At 42.5% G+C, this 24359-nt stretch overlaps 1 protein-coding gene across 1 annotated transcript in view; it reads left to right on the top strand.

The window, feature by feature from the left end:
- Window positions 1-22915, top strand: part of NIBAN1 (niban apoptosis regulator 1) — a 166423-nt gene extending 143508 nt beyond the window's left edge. The window contains exons 9-14 of the mRNA XM_012444626.2: window positions 221-408; window positions 6929-7090; window positions 9228-9338; window positions 11298-11405; window positions 15063-15174; window positions 17475-22915. Coding sequence (XP_012300049.2) covers window positions 221-408; window positions 6929-7090; window positions 9228-9338; window positions 11298-11405; window positions 15063-15174; window positions 17475-18592 — 1799 coding nt within the window. The 3' untranslated portion in view covers window positions 18593-22915. The remainder of the gene's footprint in view (window positions 1-220; window positions 409-6928; window positions 7091-9227; window positions 9339-11297; window positions 11406-15062; window positions 15175-17474) is intronic.
- The last annotated feature ends 1444 nt before the right edge of the window (window positions 22916-24359 follow it).

Here is a 24359-nt window from a genome sequence, read left to right as displayed (position 1 = left end):
GATAGGTTTGTTCCAGTTCTCAGAAGGGCCCAGTGGTTTTCCTTTCTTGTGACCACGGGCACCGGGCTCGTCGTACTAGTCTACCATGGCCACTTGAGCTTGCCTTGCTGTTAAATGGCTCCATGAGGCACCATTCAGCTCTGGTCTGGCTCCAGTGCCCACAAACCCAGTTTTGCCCTATGTCATGGGTTTTTTTAAAAAAATCTATTTCCTACCCCAGCAATGGTGGCTGAGCCAGCAGAGAAAAGCTGTGCAGAGAGTGTGCAGCCATTCCTGGCATCCATCCTGGAGGAGCTCATGGGACCAGTGAGCTCGGGATTCAGTGAAGTACGTGTACTCTTTGAAAAAGAAGTGGATGAACTCAGCCAGAACTTCCAGACCACCAAAGATAGCGTCCAGCTAAAGGAGGTAGGATACAAAGCTGAGGAGCTGGGCGTGAACGGTATGCCTGGCTGTCTTTTCCATGAGGCTTCATCTGCCATTTCTCCCTCCCTTCCTTCCTCCCTTCTTTTTTTGCTTCCATTCTTCTGCCCTTCCCTCCATTTATCCATCCTTTTTTCCATTCATTCAGACACCCAATACATCCATCTATTCATCCATCCATCTACGTGATATTTTTGATGGTTTTCAAGTTAGAAAAAATAATAACTTGTTTGTACAAGTGAAACAACACACTGAAATATATATATAGGCAAACTTAATCACCATGACTGATACCCACTAATCCTGCTCCACCCGAGACTCCTAGACAATCCCTATTCCCAACTCCCTGAATTAACTAATAGAAATAGCTTGGTATATATTTTTCCCATAGTTTTTCTTTATTCATGCAAGTATATATCCTCATTTATAGAACATTGTTGGTTTGTTTTCAAAAATATAGTCTCATGATAAGAGATCTGATTTTTTAAAAAAAACTTCAGGCAAATTAAATTTAAAGGAGTTTAATTGAACAACAAACCATTCGAGAATCAGGCAGACCCCAGAATCACAGCAGATTCACAGAGACTCCAGGGGTGCCTCATGGTCAGAACAAGTTTATAGACAATAAAGATCATGTGACATACAGAAATTGGAAGTGAGGTACAGAAATAGTGAGATTGGTTACAGCTTGGCATTTGCCTTATTTGAACACAGTTTGAACACTCAGCAGTCTATGAGTGGTTGAAGTATGGCTGCTGGAATTGGCCAACACTCAGCTGTTATTACAGGTGCATACTACTAAGTTAGGTTTTCAATTTTGTCTGACTATTAAGCAAGGTTACAGTTCATCCACAAGGACTCAAATATAGAAGTACGGAATCCTTCTCCGGCCATATTTAGTTTTCGTTAACAATTCCCCCCTTTTGGTCATTTTCTCAATTTTGAGAGATTGACCAAAACCTTAGTCATTGAGGTTACTATCACTACTGTAAATGTAATTATATGGTTTTGAAGCCTACTGGGAAACAGTAGAACAGTGGGTTTTGCAAGGAGGGAATAAGGACTAAGTAGATGGTACCTCCTTATGCCAGAATATCCTGTTTATAGGAGAAAAATAAAACCTGGTCTGTTCTGGGATCTATGTATTTTCCTAAAGCCCTAGCTTGGTTATATCACATTTAGCACAAGTGACTCTATTTTAGTTGGTTTGTTGGGGCCTAGTGCATGAGCTTAGTCCAAAATAAGGGCCTCCCATTTAAAATTTTGTTTAAAAATAATTCCTCTTTTTTGCTCAGGTTCTCACTTCGGTGGGAGTATGACCAAAACTTAGGGCCTTAGTGCCACTCTCAGTTACCATCATTTTGGGTTTCCAGTCTCAGCATGTCATTCGTATAGGTTACAGAGTCCTCACCGTCACACGTTTGTTTCAGCTTTTGTCATTTCAGTTGAAGAGGGACCATTTGAGGTTCTAGAGATGGCTGCATGCAGACATTTAAAACCTTTGAGAGAATACAACGCACCAGAAAGACTATTATTATGACTATTGGGAGGATAATACCAAGAGTTTGGAGTATGCTTCTTACTCAGGGTCCCCATAAACCACCTAAAATTAAGTAGATTAAAGAATGAGTTAGATGAAGAGTCTACTCACTTGACTAAGTGGTCTTTTCATTAATTCTCTACAACTGAATTTTTATAATCTACATTCGATGTATTTCTCCATAGGCCACAAGTGTCAGCAGCTGCACAGGTACTTTTCTATTTAGACAATTTTATTATTTAGCAAAACTTTCACAAGAGAATTTAAAGTCTGTTGTGTAATGATAGCCTTTAAAGTAGAATTTGCTGTAGGGCCTATTATGAGGGGAACATTTCTAATTATTGCCTCTTTTATTGTAAACCATGGAAAAAGGACCTAACAAATGATGTACTTCTAGAAGAGTGAAGACCTCCTGGCAATGTTCTCTCTAATCCATGATGCAGGTTAAGAGGAGTTTTGACTGATTATGAGTCAACATATATACCACTAAAGTTTCTCACCTACATTAGGCCTTCATCTTTTATCTATGAATATATAAGGTTATTCATGTATTAGGCTGGCTGCAAAATCCTTCACAAATAAAAGTTTACCCTATAACTGCACATTATAGACCCCCTTTTCATTTATATTATTCACAGAAGTATACACACAAAAAAATATTCAAAGATCAGAGTCTTGTGATAGCAGAAGTCTTGGGAATCACATGCTCTTGGGAAAAGCTGTTCACATCAAGAATGTCATCTTCTTCTGGGGAGAAATTTCCCTGGTTAATTTAGCTTAAGGGATCTAATAGGTGTACAGTTCCAGGAGTGTGGAGGGACCCTTCTCAGTTGTGAGATTATGAACCCAAGTTTCAAGGCTCCAAAGTTTTGCTGTAGTGTGGGGGGCAAGGATAGTCTTTCTCTGATTTCAGAAGATCTAATCTCCAGATTCTAGATTATGAAGTGATTGTCCTCAGTGAACCATGAAAAGCTTTCTTTACCTGGTGAAAATACATTGTAGCATAATAAAAATCTACTGTTATAATATCAGCCCTCTAGCATGGGAAAAGTTTTATACAACCAGAAAACATGCATTGAAAATGACAATTGAATTAAATCCCTTTGTAAATGTTTAAATGGCCCATCAGGTAGCCAAATGTACCTGAAACTGTTATTGTTTTCCCAGGAATATGGAACCAAACATTGGTTCTAAACTATTTCCACAATTTATAAGTCACCACATCAGTATATTCAATTTGGATAATTTTATCTTTTCCATGGTGAGTCATTTTTTGTTGTTAAACAAAAGCTTAAGGACTCAGGAAGGACAAGGCAGCTATCCTGGTTCTTCATGAGTCTGTGCTTAACATAAAAGGACTTACATCTTCTTGAATACCAGTTGTTTCTCCAATTTAGGTGCACAGCAGTGATGACTAATGGGTTATCATGGGTAATTTGACTTAGACCATGGAGTTCATTCAAATTGTATATTTAAACAATTTTAGCATTGACCAATTTATCATGATAATCTAAAGCTTGGTTTTGAAAGGTTTGTTAAATACCACAGGTTTAAAACACTGAATATTACGAAATAGAATCTTAGGTTAACATAAGTCATTCATTTAGCCAAAATGATAACTCAAACATTTTTAAAAGGATGAAACATTATTCTGATAGAAAAGAGACCAGTTTTTTAAACAAGATCCAATGACATTAGCATAAAGCCAACTGACTGTCTCCTTTCCTTCCCTTCCCCCCACTTTTTCTTTTGTAGTTTACTTAGAAGGTAAACAAAACCTTTTATTATCTTTTAATATTACACAAAAATCCTTTTTAAAAGAGAAAGCCAAATTTTATGTTTCCATTCATGTATTTTTCATGTTAAAGCTAGTTTTTAATAACATTTTATAAATATATTCAGTTTTAATTAGTTTGATCACAAGGTAAGATTTTTATAAACCTTTTATAACCCTTTAGAATTTTTTTTCCTCAGAGCAGAACAGTGTTCCAAGAAAACTCTGTTGTGCTTTTATTCCAATGTCCAATTTAGGGAAAAAATAATAATGTCATTTTATTTAGCCAATATATTCACATATAGAATCTCTTACAATTGATTTCTTATAAACCTTCCACAACTTGTTCAAACCTTTAGCTTTATTTAATTTAAAACAATCCTTTAACCCTCTAACCTGGGCAAAAATTTACATTCCTATACCTTCTTATAATCTCTTACAAAAACCACATTTCATTCTCCTTACACACCTTGCATGTAAACTTATTTTTTCAGTAAGCTCAATTACATATTACAGTGTTAACTATTAGCAACTTTTATGTTTGGTAAAAACCTTGATAAGTAAGGGATTTTAATTACGTAGTAGGTGTAGAGCCTAGTGTCCCAGGCCTTACCTAGATGTAAAGTAGGCAAGCTGTACAGTTAAAAGTCATAGTGGCATTTTATGAAGCATTTAGGAGGCCTAATCACCTTTAAATTGTATAACATTTCTGCCACAAATTCCTTTTAATAAATTATTTCACAACGTACACAGACCATATATGACATGTTTAGACTTTTCTGACTTGCCCTAAACACCCCTCTTTTTAAACAACCAGTCATTTTAGTTTAGGACAAGAATTTACCATATGACATCCTCTCTTACATAAAACCTCTTTTCTTTATAACTTTCTTTGCATAGCTAGGGGGCATGGCTAATTCCATATATCCCCAGGCTTTATTTAGAATTTAATGTCTCCAAAAATAAATTGAACAAATTTCAAAAGTCAAAGCAGTTTATGACCTTAAAGTATTTAACAAACCTATTATCTGACCTGCATAATTTAGACAAAATATCTTTATTTTATCAATAATATTTAAAGTTGCTTTTATTTCCCAAAGATTACTAAAGTTACATGAACTAAAAGGCATTACAGTTTTTATTTTGCTTTCAAAATATTTGATTTAAGCAGTTATTTTTACTTAAGTCAAGTAATTAGAGCTCTTTACATAAGCATTACACACAACACATATATAATTATACAGACAGAACATTACTATAGCAGTTGTAAGATTTTTTTTATTTGCCAGTTTTTTAGTTTCTTAATTGGTTATTATTGGCTTTATGGTGGACCTTGGAAGAACAGAACCAGGAAAGGGGTCTCTGATGCCTCCTGTTTTTCCCAAGGAGTCCAGGCTGTTAAAGCTTGAATATCCACTTTTAAATAAGCTGACTTTTAACCACAGCACTCTTCAATACAGTGTTTTCAGCATTTCTTATTACCCAATTTTAACCAGGCCAAATGGCCAATATTTCTGGCTTTTGAACTTTACCAAAGGTAATCTCCCAGGTGCTCAGATAAAGGAAAATTTAAGATAGTCCATAAAGGAAAAGAAACTAGAAAAGGTCATACAGATATTCAACCAGAAAGGACTTACTTCCTAAGCATGGAGTTGCACCCAGACCACCAGTGTGAAAGGCCAAAACCTTAGCTATTGAGCTACAGCATGGGGCAATCTCTACTGCCCTTCCCAGAAGGAATCTAAAGTCATTAATTTTGAGTTTGCAAAGGCTTTTAACTACTCAACAAAAACTTTAAACGTCCTGTTCTCTGGAAGGCAGAGACCAAGAGAAAGTACTGCTACGTGGTTACAAAGTCAGGCTCTCAAGGACATAAAACAAGATGGAGATAAACAGTGATTTTTACCATTCATTCAACTGTTTTCATAGAGAGAAGCCAGAAATCTGACTGTTAAGAAATTCTTACCTTTTGGCCAGCATGCCAGGCTTCTGGGTTTCCTTTCCCTGAGTGGCCCTAGTGACCCAGCTTGCTGCACCATTGTGCTGGGGGCCAAGCTGCATTGTAAAGAAAAATTAATTTTTTCATTCTGGCCAGAGCAAAATTCATGTTATAAAACATAGACATTGGCCACTCTGCTTAGCACCCAATATCCAACTGGCAAGCCTTAAATTTGCCCTCAGATGGCTCCCCTCATCTTTAATCAAACCTCCTACTAGGAGTTTCAATACACGGTCTCTGGGCAAGATGGTTGCCCTGAGTAACAGAAAAGATAGGAAAAGAAGAAAAGGAAAGTATTGCCTGTGGCAAAGTCGGACAGTGCATCCTATATTATTCATATGCACCCTGCCTCATTCCCCAGTTCTCTCTAGAGCCTCCATTTTCAGAACCTTTCTTTCTGCCTCCTTCCACCCCACCCATTCCACTGTTTATTTTAAACCTCCAATATTCTCTTTAAAAAATGATTTTAAAATAAGTTTGGAAAACAGAATGCATTCTGTTGCGACGACATCAGTTGATAGCACTTTAGGGCTTTAGCAGATGAGGTCTGATCCTGGAAGCCCAATGACCTCATCAATTGAGTACAAACTAGAGTAGGAGGGACCCCAGTTTTTCAAACTGGATACTTCTCCCAGGTCAGGCCTCTGCCTATCCACTGCCCGTCCACTAGCACCTGAAGCAACCTGTAGCAGAGGGGAGCCCTGTGGGCCCTGGCAGAGCCTCACAGAACTGTGACGAACTCTGGCTTCCCTTCCAAAGTCCAGGAGTCCAGGGAGCATCCCAACCTCCCTGGGGTTTTTTAAGAGTAGCGTCACTCATTAAAGAAGGTTTTGGAAGCCTGGGAGCCCAGCAACAACCATGTGTCAGAGCCTGCCTGCCTGGTTCTTAAGCTCTAGAAGTGGGAGCTTAGAGTCTATCAACAGCTTACAAAGACTGGAGTCCCCCTGGGTGCTCCCCTGGGTCTTCCTATCATCCAGTTGGTGTTTCTGCTGGTTTCTGTCCTAGCATTACAGCTGCCCTAGGAACCGCAGGAAATTAAGACAATTGAAGGTGTCACAGATGTAGGGATCCAAGTAGTGATTCACTTTAACAACATGCATTTGATTGTTTAGAACGTATGTAATATGCAGTATGCATGCAATACCACTTCTAAATCTGAGGGTGTTTAATGTTTCATTTCACCAAAATGCAGCATCTAGACCAGCTTATGAATCTTCCGCTGCATTCCGTGAAGATGGAACCTTGTTATACTAAAGTCAACCTGCTTCATGAGCACCTGCAGGATCTCAAGAGCCGCTTCAGATTCCCCCATGTTGATCTGGTGGTTCAGAGGACACAGAACTACATGCAGGAGGTGAGTGTGGCAGGGGCATCTGTGGTGATTAGGGTAGAGAGAGAGGGCAGAGAAATGGGTGCTGGCCAGTGAGACCGGCTGCTAGTGTAGCTCAGGAAATACATTGCATCTCTTTAGCCATCATGTTGAGGGAGGACAGGTTCTGTCTTCCACTGGCTTCATATTCCTTCCATGTGGAAGAACATCATAGAGAAGACATAGCTCAGAAAAATAAAGTAGCATTAATTGATAACTACTTGATTTGTCACATCAGTGCTTTAACCTTAACTCATATTGGAATCACCTGAGGGAAATATTGATGTCTAGGCTCCATCCCCAGTGATTCTGATTCTATACATACCATATATATATGGGTACTTTGCTCTAGACATACGTGTGTGTGTGTGCACACGCGCACGCATGTATACTTTGTTGTTGAGACGGAGTCTCACTCTGTCACCCAGGCTGGAGTGCAGTGTTGTGATCTTGGCTCACTGCAACCTTTGCCTCCTAGGTTCAAGTGATTGTCCTACCTCAGCCTCCCCAATAGCTGGAACTACAGGCATGTGCCACCACACCCAGCTAATTTTTGTATTTTTAGTAGAGATGAGGTTTCACTGTGTTGATCAGGCTGGTCTCAAACTCCTGACCTCAAGCGATCTGCCTGCCTCAGCCTCCCAAAGTGCTGGGATTATAGGTGTTAGCCACCATGCCCAGCCTATATGGCTGCTTTTTGATAGAACTTCCCTACCCTGATTCCTGCTGCTTCTAATATGCAGCCAGGAATGAGAACCACTGGCTTAAATTAATTCCCTGACGTAATTAACAGTAAACCAATCAATCAAATAATCAGTTACAGCTTCATATTTGAATTTCTTGTGTCTACTTGACAGGTTTCTTTTTTTTTTTTTTTTTTATAAGGAACCTTTTCCCCAGGAACAGGAATGAATAGCACAAACTCCTTCCATATTATGGTGTTTCCTAAATGAACAAGGGTGTGGTCATGAAAGCTCTAAAGGACACCATGCCGTTTCACACAGATACTCTAACCAGAGTTTACTGTGGGCCAGACACGTACCAGATCCCACTTCAGGGAGCTTGAGTGAGATATATTCTTAGATAAATTCACTACAGTGTTGAAAGTGTGATAAAGGTATATATTGTGGCCAGGCACGGTGGCTCACACTTGTAATCCCAGCATTTTGGGAGGCTGAGGAGGGTGGATCACTTGAAGTCAGGAGTTTAAGACCAGCCTGGACAGGGTGGCGAAATCCTATGTCTACGAAAAATACAAAAAATTTAGCCAGGCATGGTGGTGTGTGCCTGTAATCCCAGCTACTCGGAGGCTGAGGCTAAAGATTCACTTGAACCCTGGAGGCAGAGGTTGCAGTGAACCAAGATTGTGCCACTGCACTCCAGCCTGGGTGACAAAGCGAGACTGTGTCTCAAAAAAAAAAAAAAAAAAAGTATATATTGGATGCTTTGAGATCTCAGGCGTGGGGAAGAAAGGAACATTTTTTTCATAAAAGTTATGGGCAGGATTAATGATACAGTTTATCTAACCCTTGAGTTGTAAGGGATTAAAGAGGAACAAGGAACAAAATTGGGCAATAGTTTAGCGGAAGTCTCTTTCGCAATACTGGACCCTGGTGACAGGAAGACAGGCAAAGGTGCCGAGAATAAGATACCCAAACTGATTCTGCTTTCTGACCCATGAGCGTGTCAGCCACTGTCCCCAGCCATCCCTGACCTGCCTCTCTTCCCAGCCCTACAGAGAGGAAGAGATGTGCTGCAGAGTGGTTACATCCACTTAAAAGTGGAGGTACAGCCAAAAACCAGTTGAAGAAGGCTCCTGCCTCATCCCTTAATCAGTGGCTGCAGGTATCAAAGAACAGAAGTGCCCACGGAGATGACAGAATGCTTGTTCAGTCCCGTGGTTTGGGGTTTTCCAACTTCTTCCTGCTCCCACTGTGGTCATATAACTTTTTGTTTGACAGCCCTGGTGGTGGGGTGATGTTGCCCTGGGTCACCCCCGGAGGAGCCGCCGAGAGGACTCCTCTGTGATGGCCCCAGCTCTCCAGGTCCACGTAGCCAGGCCTGTGGGCGGTGATCCCAGCCTCTGACTGTTGTCTGTGTCTGTGTCCCTTCTGGTTTCTAGCTAATGGAGAATGCAGTGTTCACTTTTGAGCAGCTGCTTTCCCCGCATCTCCAAGGAGAGGCCTCCAAAACCGCAGTTGCCATTGAGAAGGTTAAGCTTCGAGTCTTAAAGGTAAAACCATTATCTTGTTTGTGGGAAGCATAAAATGAGAATGTGTTTCTCTCGTTTCTTTTCTCTTGTTTCTCCTGTTTCTTTTGTGAAGTGGAAAATACCATGTTCTCTCCTTTGCTCTAATCTTTCCCCACCCCTTCCTCTCCGAAGTCCAGTGACTGTCAATCCGTGGGTTTCTCCAGTGTGACTTCCGTGCCTCTTCTGCCATCTAGTGGCCACTGCTGGTCCCCAGCTTCATTACCCACAGCTAGAGGCCTGCATCCCAGCCTTCAGAGAGATCAAACTTGACAAACATTTATTGGCTCTCCACTATAAGCCTTACGTGGGATGTAAAAATAGGCAAGGCACAGCCTCTCTCTTCAAAGAGGTTGCAATATAGTAAAATCCATTAAACTGGCAAATATTTTATTGATTTTGAAAAATCAAAACCTTATAGTAAAGGAAATACTCCAAGGAAAAGAAACCTACCACATGAAATTGTTTTAAATGTACTTCAGCATGAGTGTATATTAAAATAGTTTTAATAGTAGGAACTTGCACATATATGTTGTATTTTACAGGCTTTTACTTGATCCCCACAAGAACTTGTGCATTAATTAGAATATGCCCCCATTGTACAGATGAGGAACTGATTCTGTAAAAGCTAATGTGACTTAATTAAGCTCAACAGGCTGGTTAATGGTGAGTTTAAGGATAAACTATCATACACCTAGTCCACTAATTTTTTTTTTTTCTTTTTTTGCTGCTATCTGGTTCCCCTAAACAGCATCTTGGAACAGAAGATCAAAGTCCCACAGAGCCTAGGGGTGGCCTCTGAATTTTGAACTTGATCTTGATGCCTCACAGGCAAGAGGAAACTCTAGCAACCAAATCATTGATACTAAAAGTAATATTGATCATGGTAACACATATAGTAATGAACTTGCAATGGAGCTGAAAGAAACGATAGTATCGGTGTCACATGCTTTAAGCATACAGAAAGAAAGGAAGAAAAAACATAGAAAGCTGTTCAAATATTAGGTCCTCAGGTTTGCAAGAGATTGTGAGTGCATTTAGTTCAACTTCATATTCAGTGTTCAGCAGGTTCCCAACGATGGGTATTCCCACTAGTGCTCAGACACCTGCACTGTCGGGAAGATTTCCACTTCTCAGGATAGCCCATTTTAGTTCTTGACAGCAAGAACATGCTTTCTTATGTTAGACCAAAGTTCTCACCACTGGTCATTCCAGGTCTACCCGTTTCGTTCATAGCCTTCTTCCACATGGCAGCCTTTGGTTGTTTGAATAGAGTTATAATTTGCCCTAAGTTATTATCTCCAATATAAACACCGTCATCTCTTTGACCGCTCTTCACTTGGCCTGACCATTCTTCTCACTGCCTGTGATTATGCTCTGATTTATCTATGATCCCCTTGAAGTGACATCTAAACTTAAATCCTGGTTTCCATGTTGGGATGTCCATTGCAGAACAGAGAGAACCATCTTTCCTGTTCTGGATACTGAACTTCTTTGGCTAACATGTCACAGTATTAATGGAGACACTAGCCAGGCCTTCTCTTCCCTTGTGGAATCATTACAACCCACTGACCCTGCTTTGAGGATGTGAAGTAATAGATGATCATGGTTTCCATGAACCTACCTGGGACAGGAGTAATAAAGTACAAACTCACCCCCAGTTCTATCCCCAACTTCTTTATCATGCAGAAGTCACCACTCTGTTTTGATCTTGCCTCAGTTTTTATACCCGTAAAAGGTAAGAGTGAGGTGGGTCATTATCAGTTACAACCTGTGCCTGCAGTGTGAGGGAATTACATGGAAAGATCTCTGAGGCTTTGGACATACAAGAGTTATCAGACATTAGTGGAAAAAGAGAGGTAAAGTGGGTGGCTGAGTTTTTTGTTTAAGCATAAGTCAACAGATTGTAATGTTACTATTTAACATATGTTTCTGTATTGACAGCAATATGATTATGACAGCAGCACCATCCGGAAGAAGATATTTCAAGAGGCACTAGTTCAAATCACGCTTCCCACTGTGCAGAAGGCCCTGGCATCCACGTGCAAACCAGTAAGAGGATGAGTTACCCTAATGAGCTTGCTCTTTTTGTCTCTGAAGTTCAGACAACTTCGACTAGACCAGGGAGGGGTTGGCAGACATTTTTGTAAATGGTCAGATAGTAAATATTTTTGAAGCTTCATGGACTACACTATTTCTGTTGTAGCTATTCAGCTCTGCTGTTGTAGCGCATAAACAGCCATTGACTACATATAAACAGACTTTATTTGCAAAAACAAGACGCTAGCCAGATATGCTGACCCCTGGACTGGACAAAATCTCAAAGGACAGTGATCTGAATTTGAGCCAAACTAGGAGTTGACACAGAATATCTAAGGATACCAGGTGTTCCTCATTATAGTATGACTCATAGGTCCAACATGTCCTCTGAAACTTGACCACTGCCTCCAGAAAAGATCTTAGCTAACATGATTACAGAATGATATTTGTTCTATTAAATCCAGTAATATTGCTTAATGAAATAAATGAAACCATTTAAAACCTCTACAAACATTGAGTATCCAGTGAGAACCATGATTACAAGGGTGTGACTTCATCTGCAGAGCAGAGCGGTGGGCCAGCAGAGACTGAAAACAGCTTCAGGAGGTGGTGTTATTTATACCTTCACTGTACAGATGAGGAAACCTGAGTGGTTGAGCCACTGAGCCAAGGTCACAGACCTGGTGGCCACCAGAGCATGAACCCAGTTCACACTTACCTGTAACATGATAGGCACTCGGGAAATGGTATCAAGTGCTACTGCCTCTATTATTATCACTACTTCTGCATTTTAAGAATGATGTATTAACCTGGAGCAAGGCTTGCTCCTTCTTGGAGCAAATGATAAAGAGGTTTTTGGAATTTAAAAAGGGCATTTTGGCAGCTTGGAGAGTCTCCTAGCACTGGAACATTAAAATCCTTTGCCTGAGTTATTTTACTCCAGACATTTCTTTGGTCATCTTCATAGTCTGTAAATGCTGTTTTTCTTCAGATCATCATCAGCATACTAGATGTATTTGGCATTTATTTCTGGGGCATATTTCTTTAATAGGAAAGGATTTGATTAAGCCAAGGGATTGACCCTTGGCCTTACATGGGAGAACAGTTCAGCAGCCCAAATGATGATGGTGTCCACTGCTAGATGGGTTTGCACACAGATGTTCTGCTTAGGATTTTTATTTCAATCCCAAAAGCAGTTTGGGGGCCTCAGAGCCACCTCCTCTCAGGAGAAAGGTAAGGAGAGTTCTTCTCATCTGCTCCCGTCTTTCCAAACATCAGCAGGGTGTGCTGTGCCCAATCTGTAAGAGGCTCTTGTAATTTTTTAATCAGGAGGCATTGATTTCAAAAGAGCTTGTGACGCAGAGTTTTTGGTAATGGAGGCTGTATATCGGCATCATGAGCTTTTTAAAAATCTAGATTTACAGAATAGATGAATGAGGGGATTATCTGCTTCATAGAAGGAGTCTTTATTTTACTAAAGTACATTTCCCTTGGTTCTATAAGCAGCAGCTTCCTAGATCTGTGGTACTCAACCTCATCCCTAGCTATGTATTAGAATTGTCTGGGGAACTGTGAAAACATGATTCTGACTCCCCAACACCTACCTTCAGGGATACCAGTTTAATTGGCCCAAGGAACTAAACCTATGGCCCTGTTCAATCAATTCAATATAGAAGACCTGTTTTGTAGAGTTGGTCACTTCACAACAGTATAAATGTCCGTAGAAAGTACTCCTTCCCATGGAATTATTTAGCTGGTTGAAATTTTAAAGGTCTATTGCTTATTTAGTCAGCAAGTATGTATTAGATTTGCATCACATGTGATCCAGGCATTGTGCCAGTCCAGCATCCCTGCAGTCCTGGAGTTCACGGTGGAGAGCAGGAGACAGACAAACAGGATGCCATGTGAGGAACACAGCAGTTGCCTCATGGGGAAGAGCTCCAAGGAAAATGCCAAACTCTGCTTATGCAGCCAGGAAGGACTTCCAGAGTCATGCTTTCACCCAGTCCTGAGGGATGAATGACAATCAGGGGAACAGGAATGGGAGACCATGTGGGAAGGATGAAAGGGTGTTGCAGGCATGAGTCTGTGCCTCTCATTTAGTAGAGGAAGACACAGAGGCACTGATCAGTGATGTGGCTCACCAAGATCCCATAGCTAGTCCAGGGCAGTGTCCAGTCTCCTGGGCAATGCTCTTTCCAAATCTGTGCAAAGGTCCTGCCTCTAGAACCTCTAGGGAATCACTGAAGCTCATGTCTCTCTAATCCTTTGCCTTTCTTCTTGGTTGGATATAAAGGAATTCATTATTACCCACGGTGATCTGGACTACAGTGCCCCAAAGTCCTAGCACTGGGAGTTTTCTGAGGTGGTACTTCTGATCACCTGCTGTAAATCCTGTCCTTCCAGGCAGGGGACCACAAATCCCATGGCTAAGTCTCTGATTCTCTAAGAGTCACATGTGGGAAGCCTTCCCCCAGCACTGTGAGGCGCCAGGATTACTGAGTTAATCACTGGGATATATGATTTGGTACATTTTGATCCCTGCCCTGTCCTCATGCTGATAAAAGGCAAGCCATGTGGAAGCCCATGGAAAGGAGGGAGGGTTAAGGGATACACCATGCCTGGGCTATCCTAGAAGGAATCAGTGAGTGTCGGGGAAGGGAGAATGTTTCTGAAGAGTGCTTGACTAGAGATTCTCCCAACTCCTAAAGTGGCTCCATTCTGATAAAGTTAAGCATATATCTACCCTGTGACCCAACAACTTCATTTTTAGGTGTATGCCCAACATAAACAAGCCCTTAAATCCACAAAAAAAGTACAAGAATGTTCACAGCAATTATATTTATGGTTGAAAATCAAAAAAATTTCTTAATTTTCATCAACATGAGTGTGGATGAACAATTTTTGTCTATCCATATAATGAATACTACTTAACAATAAAAAGAAACTAGCTACTGATAGATGTAGCAACATGGATGAATCTCAAAAACAAATGCAAGATAATTACAATTTCATTTCTATAAAGTTCAAGAACAAGCAAAAATAAATCTACCACGATAGGTATAAGATCAGTGCTCATATCTTGGGGGCTGCAGACTGGAAAGGGGTGTGGGGGACCTTTGGGGGTGATGGAAATGTTCTCCTTCTTGATCCGGGTTATGGTTACATAAGTATATTTACATATTTAAAACCACTGAGCTGTACTTATCTGTACATTTTACTATCTATAACATACCTTGGTAAAGAGCTGTTGGCATTTTAAAAAAAGGAAGAAGGAAACATCTTGGTGATCAGGGAAAAAAAGGAGGCTCCAAACCTACTAATGAGGCCTTGAGATAATAAAAAATCCATGCTGTCTTCCCTCATGAAAAGCATAATATGCATGGCCAGTATAAGGATAGCACCAGAGGCTGAGTGAGTTCCACACCTTATCATTGACAGTGATAGGAGATGTGTCGAGGTTATGCATGGTGCCTAGACACTGAATCGAATTGAAGGGAACCCAATAAAATACTGATGAATTGAGTAATTTGCCCACGAGCCAACGTTGTTCTCCTCCCACACCCTCCAAGAAGGGAATCATAAGTGGGAATTGTCCTTTCTGTGTCTCCTCTGAGAACAGGCATCTCATGTCTTTTCATCTTTATCTTCTTACCTCTTCCTCTCCAGGAGCTTCAGAAATATGAGCAGTTCATCTTTGCAGATCATACCAATATGATCCACGTTGAAAATGTCTATGAGGAGATTTTACATCAGATCCTGCTTGATGAAACTCTGAAAGGTAAGGAAGGCTACCTGGTGCTGCAGGGACTCTCCATAGAGGGGAGCACCCCTGAAATGGGACTCTGTAAGGCCAGTCAGGGAGGAAAAGAGAAGAGGAAATGGACGTTGGTGAGGTGGGGAGACAATGAGGAGACAGAAGGAAAGAAGGAAGGATACTAATCTCGATTGAGCGTTACGATTAAGCACTTACTAAGCTAGTTCTTTAGATATTATTTTCCCTTTTTAATACAGAAATATGAACACTGTGAGATGGGAATTTTAAGTTTCATTTTACCGATGAGAAAGTTGAGGCTTAGTGAGATTAAAGCTCGAGTCTCTCATGAAGAGCTGTCTTCCTCTTGCTGTTCCAGACAGAACAAAGGAAAAAGGGCTCTTCTTAGGCACAGGCTTCTAACTGCCCCTGCTTCCCACCCATGAAAGCTGAGAGAGGCGATTCCAGCAGCAAGGCTTATTTGTGGCTCTCTCAGCACATTCCCAGCCTGCACTCAACCAGACAGAAGAAGGCGCAGGATGATGATGCAGTGCCGTGCAAGTCTTGGTAGGACTCTGGCACCCAGTATCCTCAGGAATCACGCCTTGCCTGGGATTGGATTGTGGATAGGAAAACTTTGTTAAAAATATGCTGGAGGGGTCCAGGTATGGTGGCTCACGCCTATAATCCCAGCACTTTGGGAGGTCGAGGCAGACAGATCACTTGAGGTCAGGAGTTTTAGACCAGCCTGGCCAACATAGTGAAACCTCGTCTCTACTAAAAATATTTAAAAATTAGCTGGGTATGGTGATACATGCCTGTAATCCCAGCTACTCCAGAGACTGAGGTAGGAAAATCGCTTGAATCCAGGAGGCAGAGGTTGCAGTGAGCTGAGATGGTGCCACTGCACTCCAGCCTGGGTGACAGAGAGACTCGGTCAAACAAACAAACAAATGTTGGAGAGGGCTACCATCAAACCATGGGCCAGAAACATATCTGGTCTCCTTTGGGAAGGTCTGCATATCACAAAAGACCTTCCTCATTGAAAACTGGCCAAGCACAAGCCCCAGGCCCCAGTAGCTAATTCCAGGGGATCCGATGAGACCAGGAATAGAAGGTGTCAGCACAGTGTCTGCACAAAGGAAGGGCTCGGTCAAGGCTACTGCCAGTCCACCATGGGCGCCTCTGGGTGAACTAGAAAAGGACTCCTTTCCTCCACTTTATTGCTCTCTGTTAGGAAATTGTCACAATATATTGATTTTGTTGGAGAAGGAAACTCTACAGCTAACTGCTGAAAAATTATGCTGAATACACAAATCTGTACTGCCTTTGATATGAATGGCACCCTGGGATGTGATATTGTTGGGCACTACGGCCCCTGCACAGCCATAAATAGGAGGCCTGTGGTCAAAAATGTCACCTGTTGTTGTTATTGGATTTGCCTCTCTCGAGGCCTTTGAACCTGAGCTAGCTGCACACGCGTCTTCATTTTGGCCGTCTCCTCTGCATGTGCGGTACCAAGTGCCTACTACACATTCAGGCTGCACTGCAAGGTAAAGCAGAGAAGTGTAAGGCCTGCCCCTGCCCTAGAGGATTTCGGTCCGGGTGGACAAACTGGAACCACCCATATTAGCAGCTAATAAAATGTGCTGGGGCCTCCCTGAGGGACACAAGTGATATTATTGTAGACCCCATGTGTCTTGAAAACAGAGGCTACAATTTATTCATCTCTGGATTCCCAGGGCCTGTCCCATGTTAGATGCCCTGCAAATGTTCGCTGTTTAAATAAGTGAATGAATGAATGCTACAGAGTCTCAGAGTTTGGAAAGAGTTTACAGTCTTTGAGGCTGGGCGCTATGGCTCACGCCTGTATTCCCAGGACTTTGGGAGGCCAAAGGTGGGCGGATCACCTGAGGTCAGGAGTTTGAGACCAGCCTGGCCAACATGGTAAAACCACATCTCTATTAAAAATACAAAAAAATTAGCCAGATGTGGTGGCACGCACCTGTCATCCCTGCTACCCTGAAGGCTGAGGCTGGAGAATCTCTTGAACCTGAGAGGCAGAGGTTGCAGTGAGCCGAGAATGCGCCATTGTACTCCAGCCTGGGCGGCTGAGCGAGACTCTATCTCAAAAAAAAAAAAAAACAACAACAGTTTACAGTCTTCGGTCATCACGGAAGTCTCCCTGATGTAAGCTGGGTCTTGAAATGGAGAAATTTGTATAGCCAGAGAGGCTGAGAGGGGACTTTGGCTTCTCAATATAATCAGAAAATCCAGGTGACCAAGGGAGAGTGTTAATGTCATGTTTGTTTTCTGCTATCACTCAGTGATAAAGGAAGCTGCTATCCTGAAGAAACACAACTTATTTGAAGACAACATGGCCTTGCCCAGTGAAAGTGTGTCCAGCTTAACAGATCTAAAGCCCCTCACAGGGTCAAACCAGGCCAGCCCTGCCAGGAGAGCTTCTGCCATTCTGCCAGGGGTTCTGGGTAGTGAGACCCTCAGTAACGAAGTATTCCAAGAGTCAGAGGAAGAGAAGCAGCCTGAGGTCCCTAGCTCATTGGCTAAAGGAGAAAGCCTTTCTCACCCTGGGCCCAGCCCACCCCCAGGTGGGACTGAGCAGGTGATTATTTCAAGAGTGGATGAGCCTGTGGTGAATCCTGTGGCAGCAGAGGAAACGGCAGGACTCCCGGGCGCACGCTCATCAGAGCTGGAGTATGGAGGGACCCTTGAGGATGAAGAACCCGTCCAGGAAGAGCCAGAACCTATCGCTGCCTCAGGTTCCTTGAAGGAGCTCAGAAAGTTGCTGACGGTGTCCGTGGAAGTACCAGTGGATTCTGCTCCAGCGATAGAAAAAGATACAAATGGGGAGAGCCTTGTTCCCCAAGAGAATGAAGAAGAGGAAAAAGAGGCCAGTCAGGCAGCTGCTACCCATCTGGACAACTGTGAAGAATGTGAAGTTAGTGGCAGGGAGGCCCAAGCTCCCCTTCCCGAGGCCCGTGGGGAGGAGTTGGAGGGATTTCCAGAGGTAGGCAGCCCTTCCTCTCAGCCAGCCAGTAGAGGGTTCACCGAGGAGCCCCCAGAGCCCGTGGAGGGGGCGCTCCCAGGAGAGGCCTGCACACTTGCTGCCCATGATGGAGGAGGGGGCAGGGGCACCGAGGAAGGGGAGGATTTGCAGCAAGAGGGCTGCACTTTAGCTTCTGACCCCGTCTGCCTCAGTGAGAGCCAGGTTTCTGAGGAACAAGAAGAGGTGGGAGGGCAAAGCAGCATGGCCCAGGCCCCAGCCAGTGTGAATGCAGAGCAGATGAAGGTAGCCCGAGTTCATGAGTGCCAGTGGGTGGTGGAGGATGCTCCCAACACAGGTGTCCTGCTGTCACACAAAGATGATGTGACGGAGAGAGAAGATGGCCAGGAGAGTTCCCCAGAGCTGCCCTCAGAGGAGTAAAAGGGACCATTTGGCTAAAGTCTTTCTCTGAACAAAGCCAAAGGGTTACAGGGGTATTCTTAGGGGGTTGCATGTGAGCTGTTACCAAAAAATGTTTAAGTATTTTCTTCATTTGAATAATAAAACCAGAAGAAATGCACACAGGGCATGAGCAACTGAGGCAAACCTCTGTGGAACTAAATTGTTCTACCATGAATTTTTGCTTTAGTATTTTAATAAGAATTACAGAGGCGATGGTGTACTTGGGCAAGACAGAGCTCAGGATGTCTGAGAAGGGAACAGTATTGCAGGGAAGACCGAGAAAATAGTAGGTTCACAGTTTTGAATATACTCTGCACTTTTCAGTGGAGCAATCTTCTTATGCACTTTAAAGCTTTTTAATTTTGTTTGAGAATGCAAATGTATACTCTAAGTCTAGCTTTACTGTCTACTATGCCTGCTTCACCATCTCTTAAGGACTCAACGTTTGTCCACAGTCAGGCTGCAAGAAAGGGTAGGTCATGAACAGCCACCCCTGCTGGGTGGAGCCCCACAGAGCCAATCATGCCCAACAGAATCAAGAGAAGCTGAGCGGAAATGGAGGGAGGAAGGTGTGATGGTCTGCGGGACGGTCTGGGCCTGTTCCTCATGCTGCTATCGATTTCTTATTAATTAATCTTGATGATTCTTATTAATAAATCACATTTTCAGGAAATTCAGGTGAGGCGAGAAAATTTTATTAGCCTGGGTAAGCCTGTAAGCATTCCAAATTAGGCTTAGACTGTGCAAAGGGCTTAGCTAAATTATCGAGCTTAAAGCCTATCAATTAAACAAACATTATTTGAACAGTTACTGCATGCCACGCATGGTGTTGGGCTTAGTAATAAAAAAAGAAAAGATAAGGTGCTTGTTCTAGCATGAATTAAAAGGTCCAAGGGGATTTAATATAGAAGAAAACATATGCCAATTTTCAAACTATGACAGCTTTTTTTTCCTCTCTTTCCATTCAAACGGTCCTGGTTCATTCCCAGAAGGGCACAAAAATGAATGAATGAATGAACAAATGAATAAAGACAAGAGCCAAGGTATAAGCCCTCAAGTTCCAAAGATGTTACCAAAAGCGGAAATCATTTATTTGGTCATTCAGCAAGCTAATTGAGTCTCTGTTATATACCAAGCACTGGGGATACCATGGTGAAAAAGAACTTTGTTCCTTCCTCCTAGAACTTACATTTTAATGGAAATAGACAAAACACATCTTCTATTACCATTAATGTTGAAAATGGAAGAGACTTACTTCCAAGAGATTAAAAGGAGTTGTTCTTTTCTCCTTCAGAAAAATACCAGCTCGTTTCCTAAAAACTTCAGTCCCTGGTATTACATCTTGGTTTTCCTCCCCCAGTTTTTTTTTTTTTTTGAGATGGAGTCTCACTCTGTTGCCAAAGCTGGAGTGCAGTGGTGTGATCTCAGCTCACCGCAACCTCTGCCTCCTGGGTTTGAGAGATTCTCCTGTCTCAGCCTCCCGAGTAGCTGGAATTACAGGTGTGCGGCACCACTCCCAGCTAATTTTTGTATTTTTGGTAGAGATGAGTTTTCACCATGTTGGCCAGGCTGGTCTCAAACTCCTGTTCAAGTGATCCGCCCACCTCGGCCTCCCAAAATGCTGGGATTACAGGCGTGAGCTATCTGGCCCCTCCCAGATTTTAATATCAGATTTCAACTTTTTTTTTTTTTTTTTTTTAAAGACAGGGTTTCACCATGTTGCCCAGGCTGGCCTTGAACTCCTGACCTCAGGTGATCCGCCTGCCTTGGCCTCCCAAAGTGCTGAGATTACAGGCGTGAGCCACGACGCCCAGCCTCAACATATTTGTTGAGAGCTTGTTTAGATCATCAAGTAAATTCATATCTGTTCCTTTTTTTTTTTTTGAGAAGGGGTCTTGCACTGTCCCCCAGGCTGGAGTGCAATGGCGCAATCCCAGCTCACTGCCACCTCTGCCTCCCGGGTTCAAGTGATTCTCCTGCCTCAGCCTCCCGAGTAGCTTGGATTACAGGTGCCCATCACCATGCCCAGCTAATTTTTTGTATTTTTAGTAGAGACGGGGTTTCACCGTGTTGGCCAGGCTAGTCTCAAACTCCTGACCTCATGACTCGCCAACCTTGTGATTCGCCCACCTCGGCCTCCCAAAGTGCTGGGATTACAGGTGTGAGCCACCGCACCTGGCCCTCATCTCAGTTCTTTAGAGCAGTTCAATCATTTAACCAGAAATTGAAATATCACCCTCTTCAGCCCTCCAATGAAGAATTTCTAGGTCATAAAGAATGAATAATAATATTTAATTGTTGCAGCTTTTCTTGGAGTGTTTAGATCCTCATGTCTTTGAGGGATCCCACCATAGGAAAGAAGGTAAAGGCCACTTCGCCCTCGGTCCCTGCTTTCCCCAGTGCTCACTTATATCCTGGCATTTAGCATGGTATGTTGAAATGAGGTTTACTTCCTGTCTCTCCAAGAGGCTCCTCTCTTCAAAAACAGAAACTAGGGTTTAGTCATAGTCTCTGCTTCCTGTTAGAAACCCACAGCCTTGAATAATGGCTTCCTGCCTCTTTGAGTCACTGTAGTATCCCTGGTGCCCCGTATAGGACCTAGCATGCGTCAGGCTGTGCAGGAAATGTGGGAACTGGACACCCAGCACACTGCTGTGCTGGGGCTATTTGGGGCCTGCTGGCAGGCAGAGAGATGTTTTGAATTGGGCTTTCTGCCCTTGTTGAGTCTTCTCTTAGTAAAGTCCAAAGTCCAAGGGGCAGATAGCCAGATGCACTGCCTAGGAAGGCAGGAAGCCAAAAGAGCAGTGCCTAGCCCCACAAAGACTGCCCGACTCCCTGGGACAGTCCCCAGCCCAGGCTGACCTCACACCAGAGCTTCCTAGCTTCCTTGCTTTGCTCAATGCAGGGCTTCTTGCACTCCCTGGAAAGCTAAGAGATTTTCTCAAGCCTAAAAGACAGTACATTTCACTGCATGGATGGATGAACATTAGTGCCCTAACTATCCGTTATGTAGGTCAGGGAGAACTGGGCACTATTTGTCAGGATGTACTCCAGAGTATAGTCAAAGAATTTTCTATACCTATTTCACTAAAGGGAAGTTCTTGGGCTGGATGCAGTAGCTTATACTATAATCCCAGCACTTTGGGAGGCTGAGGTGGGAGGATCACTTGAGCCTAGGAGTTTGAGAAAAGGCTGGGCAACATAGCAATATCCCATCCTTACAGAAAATAATAATGATACGTGCCTGCAGGCTTAGCTACTGGGGAGGTTAAGGCAGGAGGATTGCTTGAGCCAGGGAGGTTAAGGCTGCAGTGAGCTATGATTGTACCACTGCACTCCAGCCTGGCCAATAAAATGAGACCCTGTCTCACAAAAAAAAGACAAGTTTTCTAGAATAAGCAGGATGATTGTTTCACTTGAAGATGGAACAGGAAGCTAGAGTACATTTAAAATGCTCTGTATTCATTTTAACATGTTGAGTGGAATAACTTCATATCACCATGAGTTTATTTTGCTTTTCATACAGACTTGTATGTGTTGTTTCAGTGGTTTCCAGATTGGAGCAAGGTTATTCTGATCTAAATGAGCAGCATGAAAAGCCTCTGTGCGCCGCTCTGGGGATCTCTTCTATGGGCAAAGCCATTAGAAATGCATAAAACCTCGAGACATGGTTTTTGGCAAAAACTCCATGACTTTAAACTAGTTCTTTTACTACTGACCTTTCATAAGGAAAAGATATTTTCCTTGAAAAAATTTGGGCTTGTCATTTTTTCCCTTGTAGCTTTGAGCAGAGAGAGAGTAGTGCCTTGCATTACACACAGTAAACTCTCTTAAAAAAAATTAAAAGATTTTGGAGACTACAAGGGTAGATTACAATTTGTCCAAAAGCTTTCTGGCCTTACATATTTTATTATAAAAATTCTCAAGTCTGGTTTCGTAGTCTTCTATATCAGAGCTAGTGATTTCAAAAGGTTTCACAATTCTCCAAGACAAAAGTGATTTTTCTTCATCATAATAAGGTTAAGTGATAAGTGATCCATAGCAATTTTGATGTGGGGAAGGGAAGGACGTCATTGACAATAATGACAGTTCCACTCAGTGCAACATGTGTCTTCACACTTTACCGTAAAGAGATGGATTTGAGACTTTGCCTTGTAAAGTCGCAACATCAAGAAAAAAAAATCTACACTGTGGATTGACTTTTCTGGTCACTATATAAAGCAAGTAAACTTAAAACACTTTGTAACCATGTATTTACTCTGCCAAGTGCCTATATTCCAATAAAATGTTCATCCTTGAAAAGCTGTCCAGATGTCATTCATTTGAAATGAGGCTGGTTTCATCTTTTAAGCAGATGTCACACTTGAGTTGGGAGGAACAGCCCTCTGAAATGAAAAGGTGAGTCACTCTTACTGTATTATGGAACTTTTACTTTTCTGTTGTCAGGAAGGAATCTGCAGGGAAGCTACTTAATGACAGGTATAGTTATGCTTTGGTAATGCATGTGCTTATTTCTCCAGGAATTGGGTCACATCCATCAAACAGCAGTGGGCAATTGCTCTTGATGTAATTGAACTGCTGTTCAAACCTAAATTTATTTCCAGTGGGTGACATTTAGCAAAACATTCATTCTTTCTGTAATTATATATAAAGCAATATTTATTTGCCATGTCCACAGTTGCTTATTTATCTGTGGATTTATTCATCCAAAAAATAATGACTTGGCCCCTATTATAAGCAGGGACTCCAGTGGGTGGTGAAGAAACAAGTGAACACAGTAGACATGATCCCTGACATCAGCAAGCTCAGATTCTCAGGGTGGACCTGGCCAGGGAGAACCCCAAATGAGTATTTACTTCCTCATCTGGCCTACATCTTGTCTATAATCTAAGCTTTAACTCTACTCACACCAATAGCTTCAGGTGAGAGAGGAACAAACACTGGAGAAATCAAGTCTACCAATGAGGGGGGTACTTGGTGAGGCATAAAATTAATCATTCCTTCTCCCCCTTCCATACCAAATGTCCAGGATGCAAGAATCTCTTCCAGAGTGGCCCCCTCAGACTTTCCACTTAGAGCCAAAATTCAGACTGGAATTAAGGGACAGGGAGTTGATGTGAAACTGTTTTGCAGAGTTTTTTCTGAGGTCATATGTTTATTGGGTGTGACTTGGACAGGACCGATGAGTCTTGGGAGGGTCAACTAAAGCTATTCTCTCCTCAGCCACACTTGGAGCTGCCCCTGCTTGAACACCTCTGAATCTTTGCCACATTCTTCCTTCTGCTAAAAACATGTGGCTCTCTCATCTCCATCTGGCCAATTCCCACTTTTCCTGTAAGTGTCAGGATGAGTCAGGCCAAATCCACTCTGCCCTCAAAGCCAGCCGCACTTTTCTGAACTCTCACCCTAATTGTCTTGTCCACTTCCAGTCATCCTCTATTGCAGCATTTACCTGGCCCATGCCTTTGGGACAGGTACCCTGTCTTTCATCTTTGTAATCGTAGCAGAGGAATACAAAGTTCAATAGCAAATGTTCGATGCATGTTGAAGGGGCCCAGCACAGTGGCTCATGCCTGTAATCCCAGTACTTTGGGAGGTCAAGACGGGCAGATCACCTGAGGTCGGGAGTTCAAGACCAGCCTGACCAAATGGCAAAACCCCGTCTCTACTAAAAATACAAAAATTAGCCAGATACGGTGGCAGGCCCCGTAATACAGGTACTCAGGAGCCCAAGACATGAAAATCA

This window comes from Aotus nancymaae, unplaced genomic scaffold (genome assembly GCF_030222135.1).
Source record: "Aotus nancymaae isolate 86718 unplaced genomic scaffold, 86718_ANA_hifiasm-v0.15.2.pri h1tg000108l, whole genome shotgun sequence".
Classification (NCBI taxonomy): Eukaryota; Metazoa; Chordata; class Mammalia; order Primates; family Aotidae; genus Aotus; species Aotus nancymaae.
This window is presented reverse-complemented; position numbering and strand designations above follow the sequence as displayed.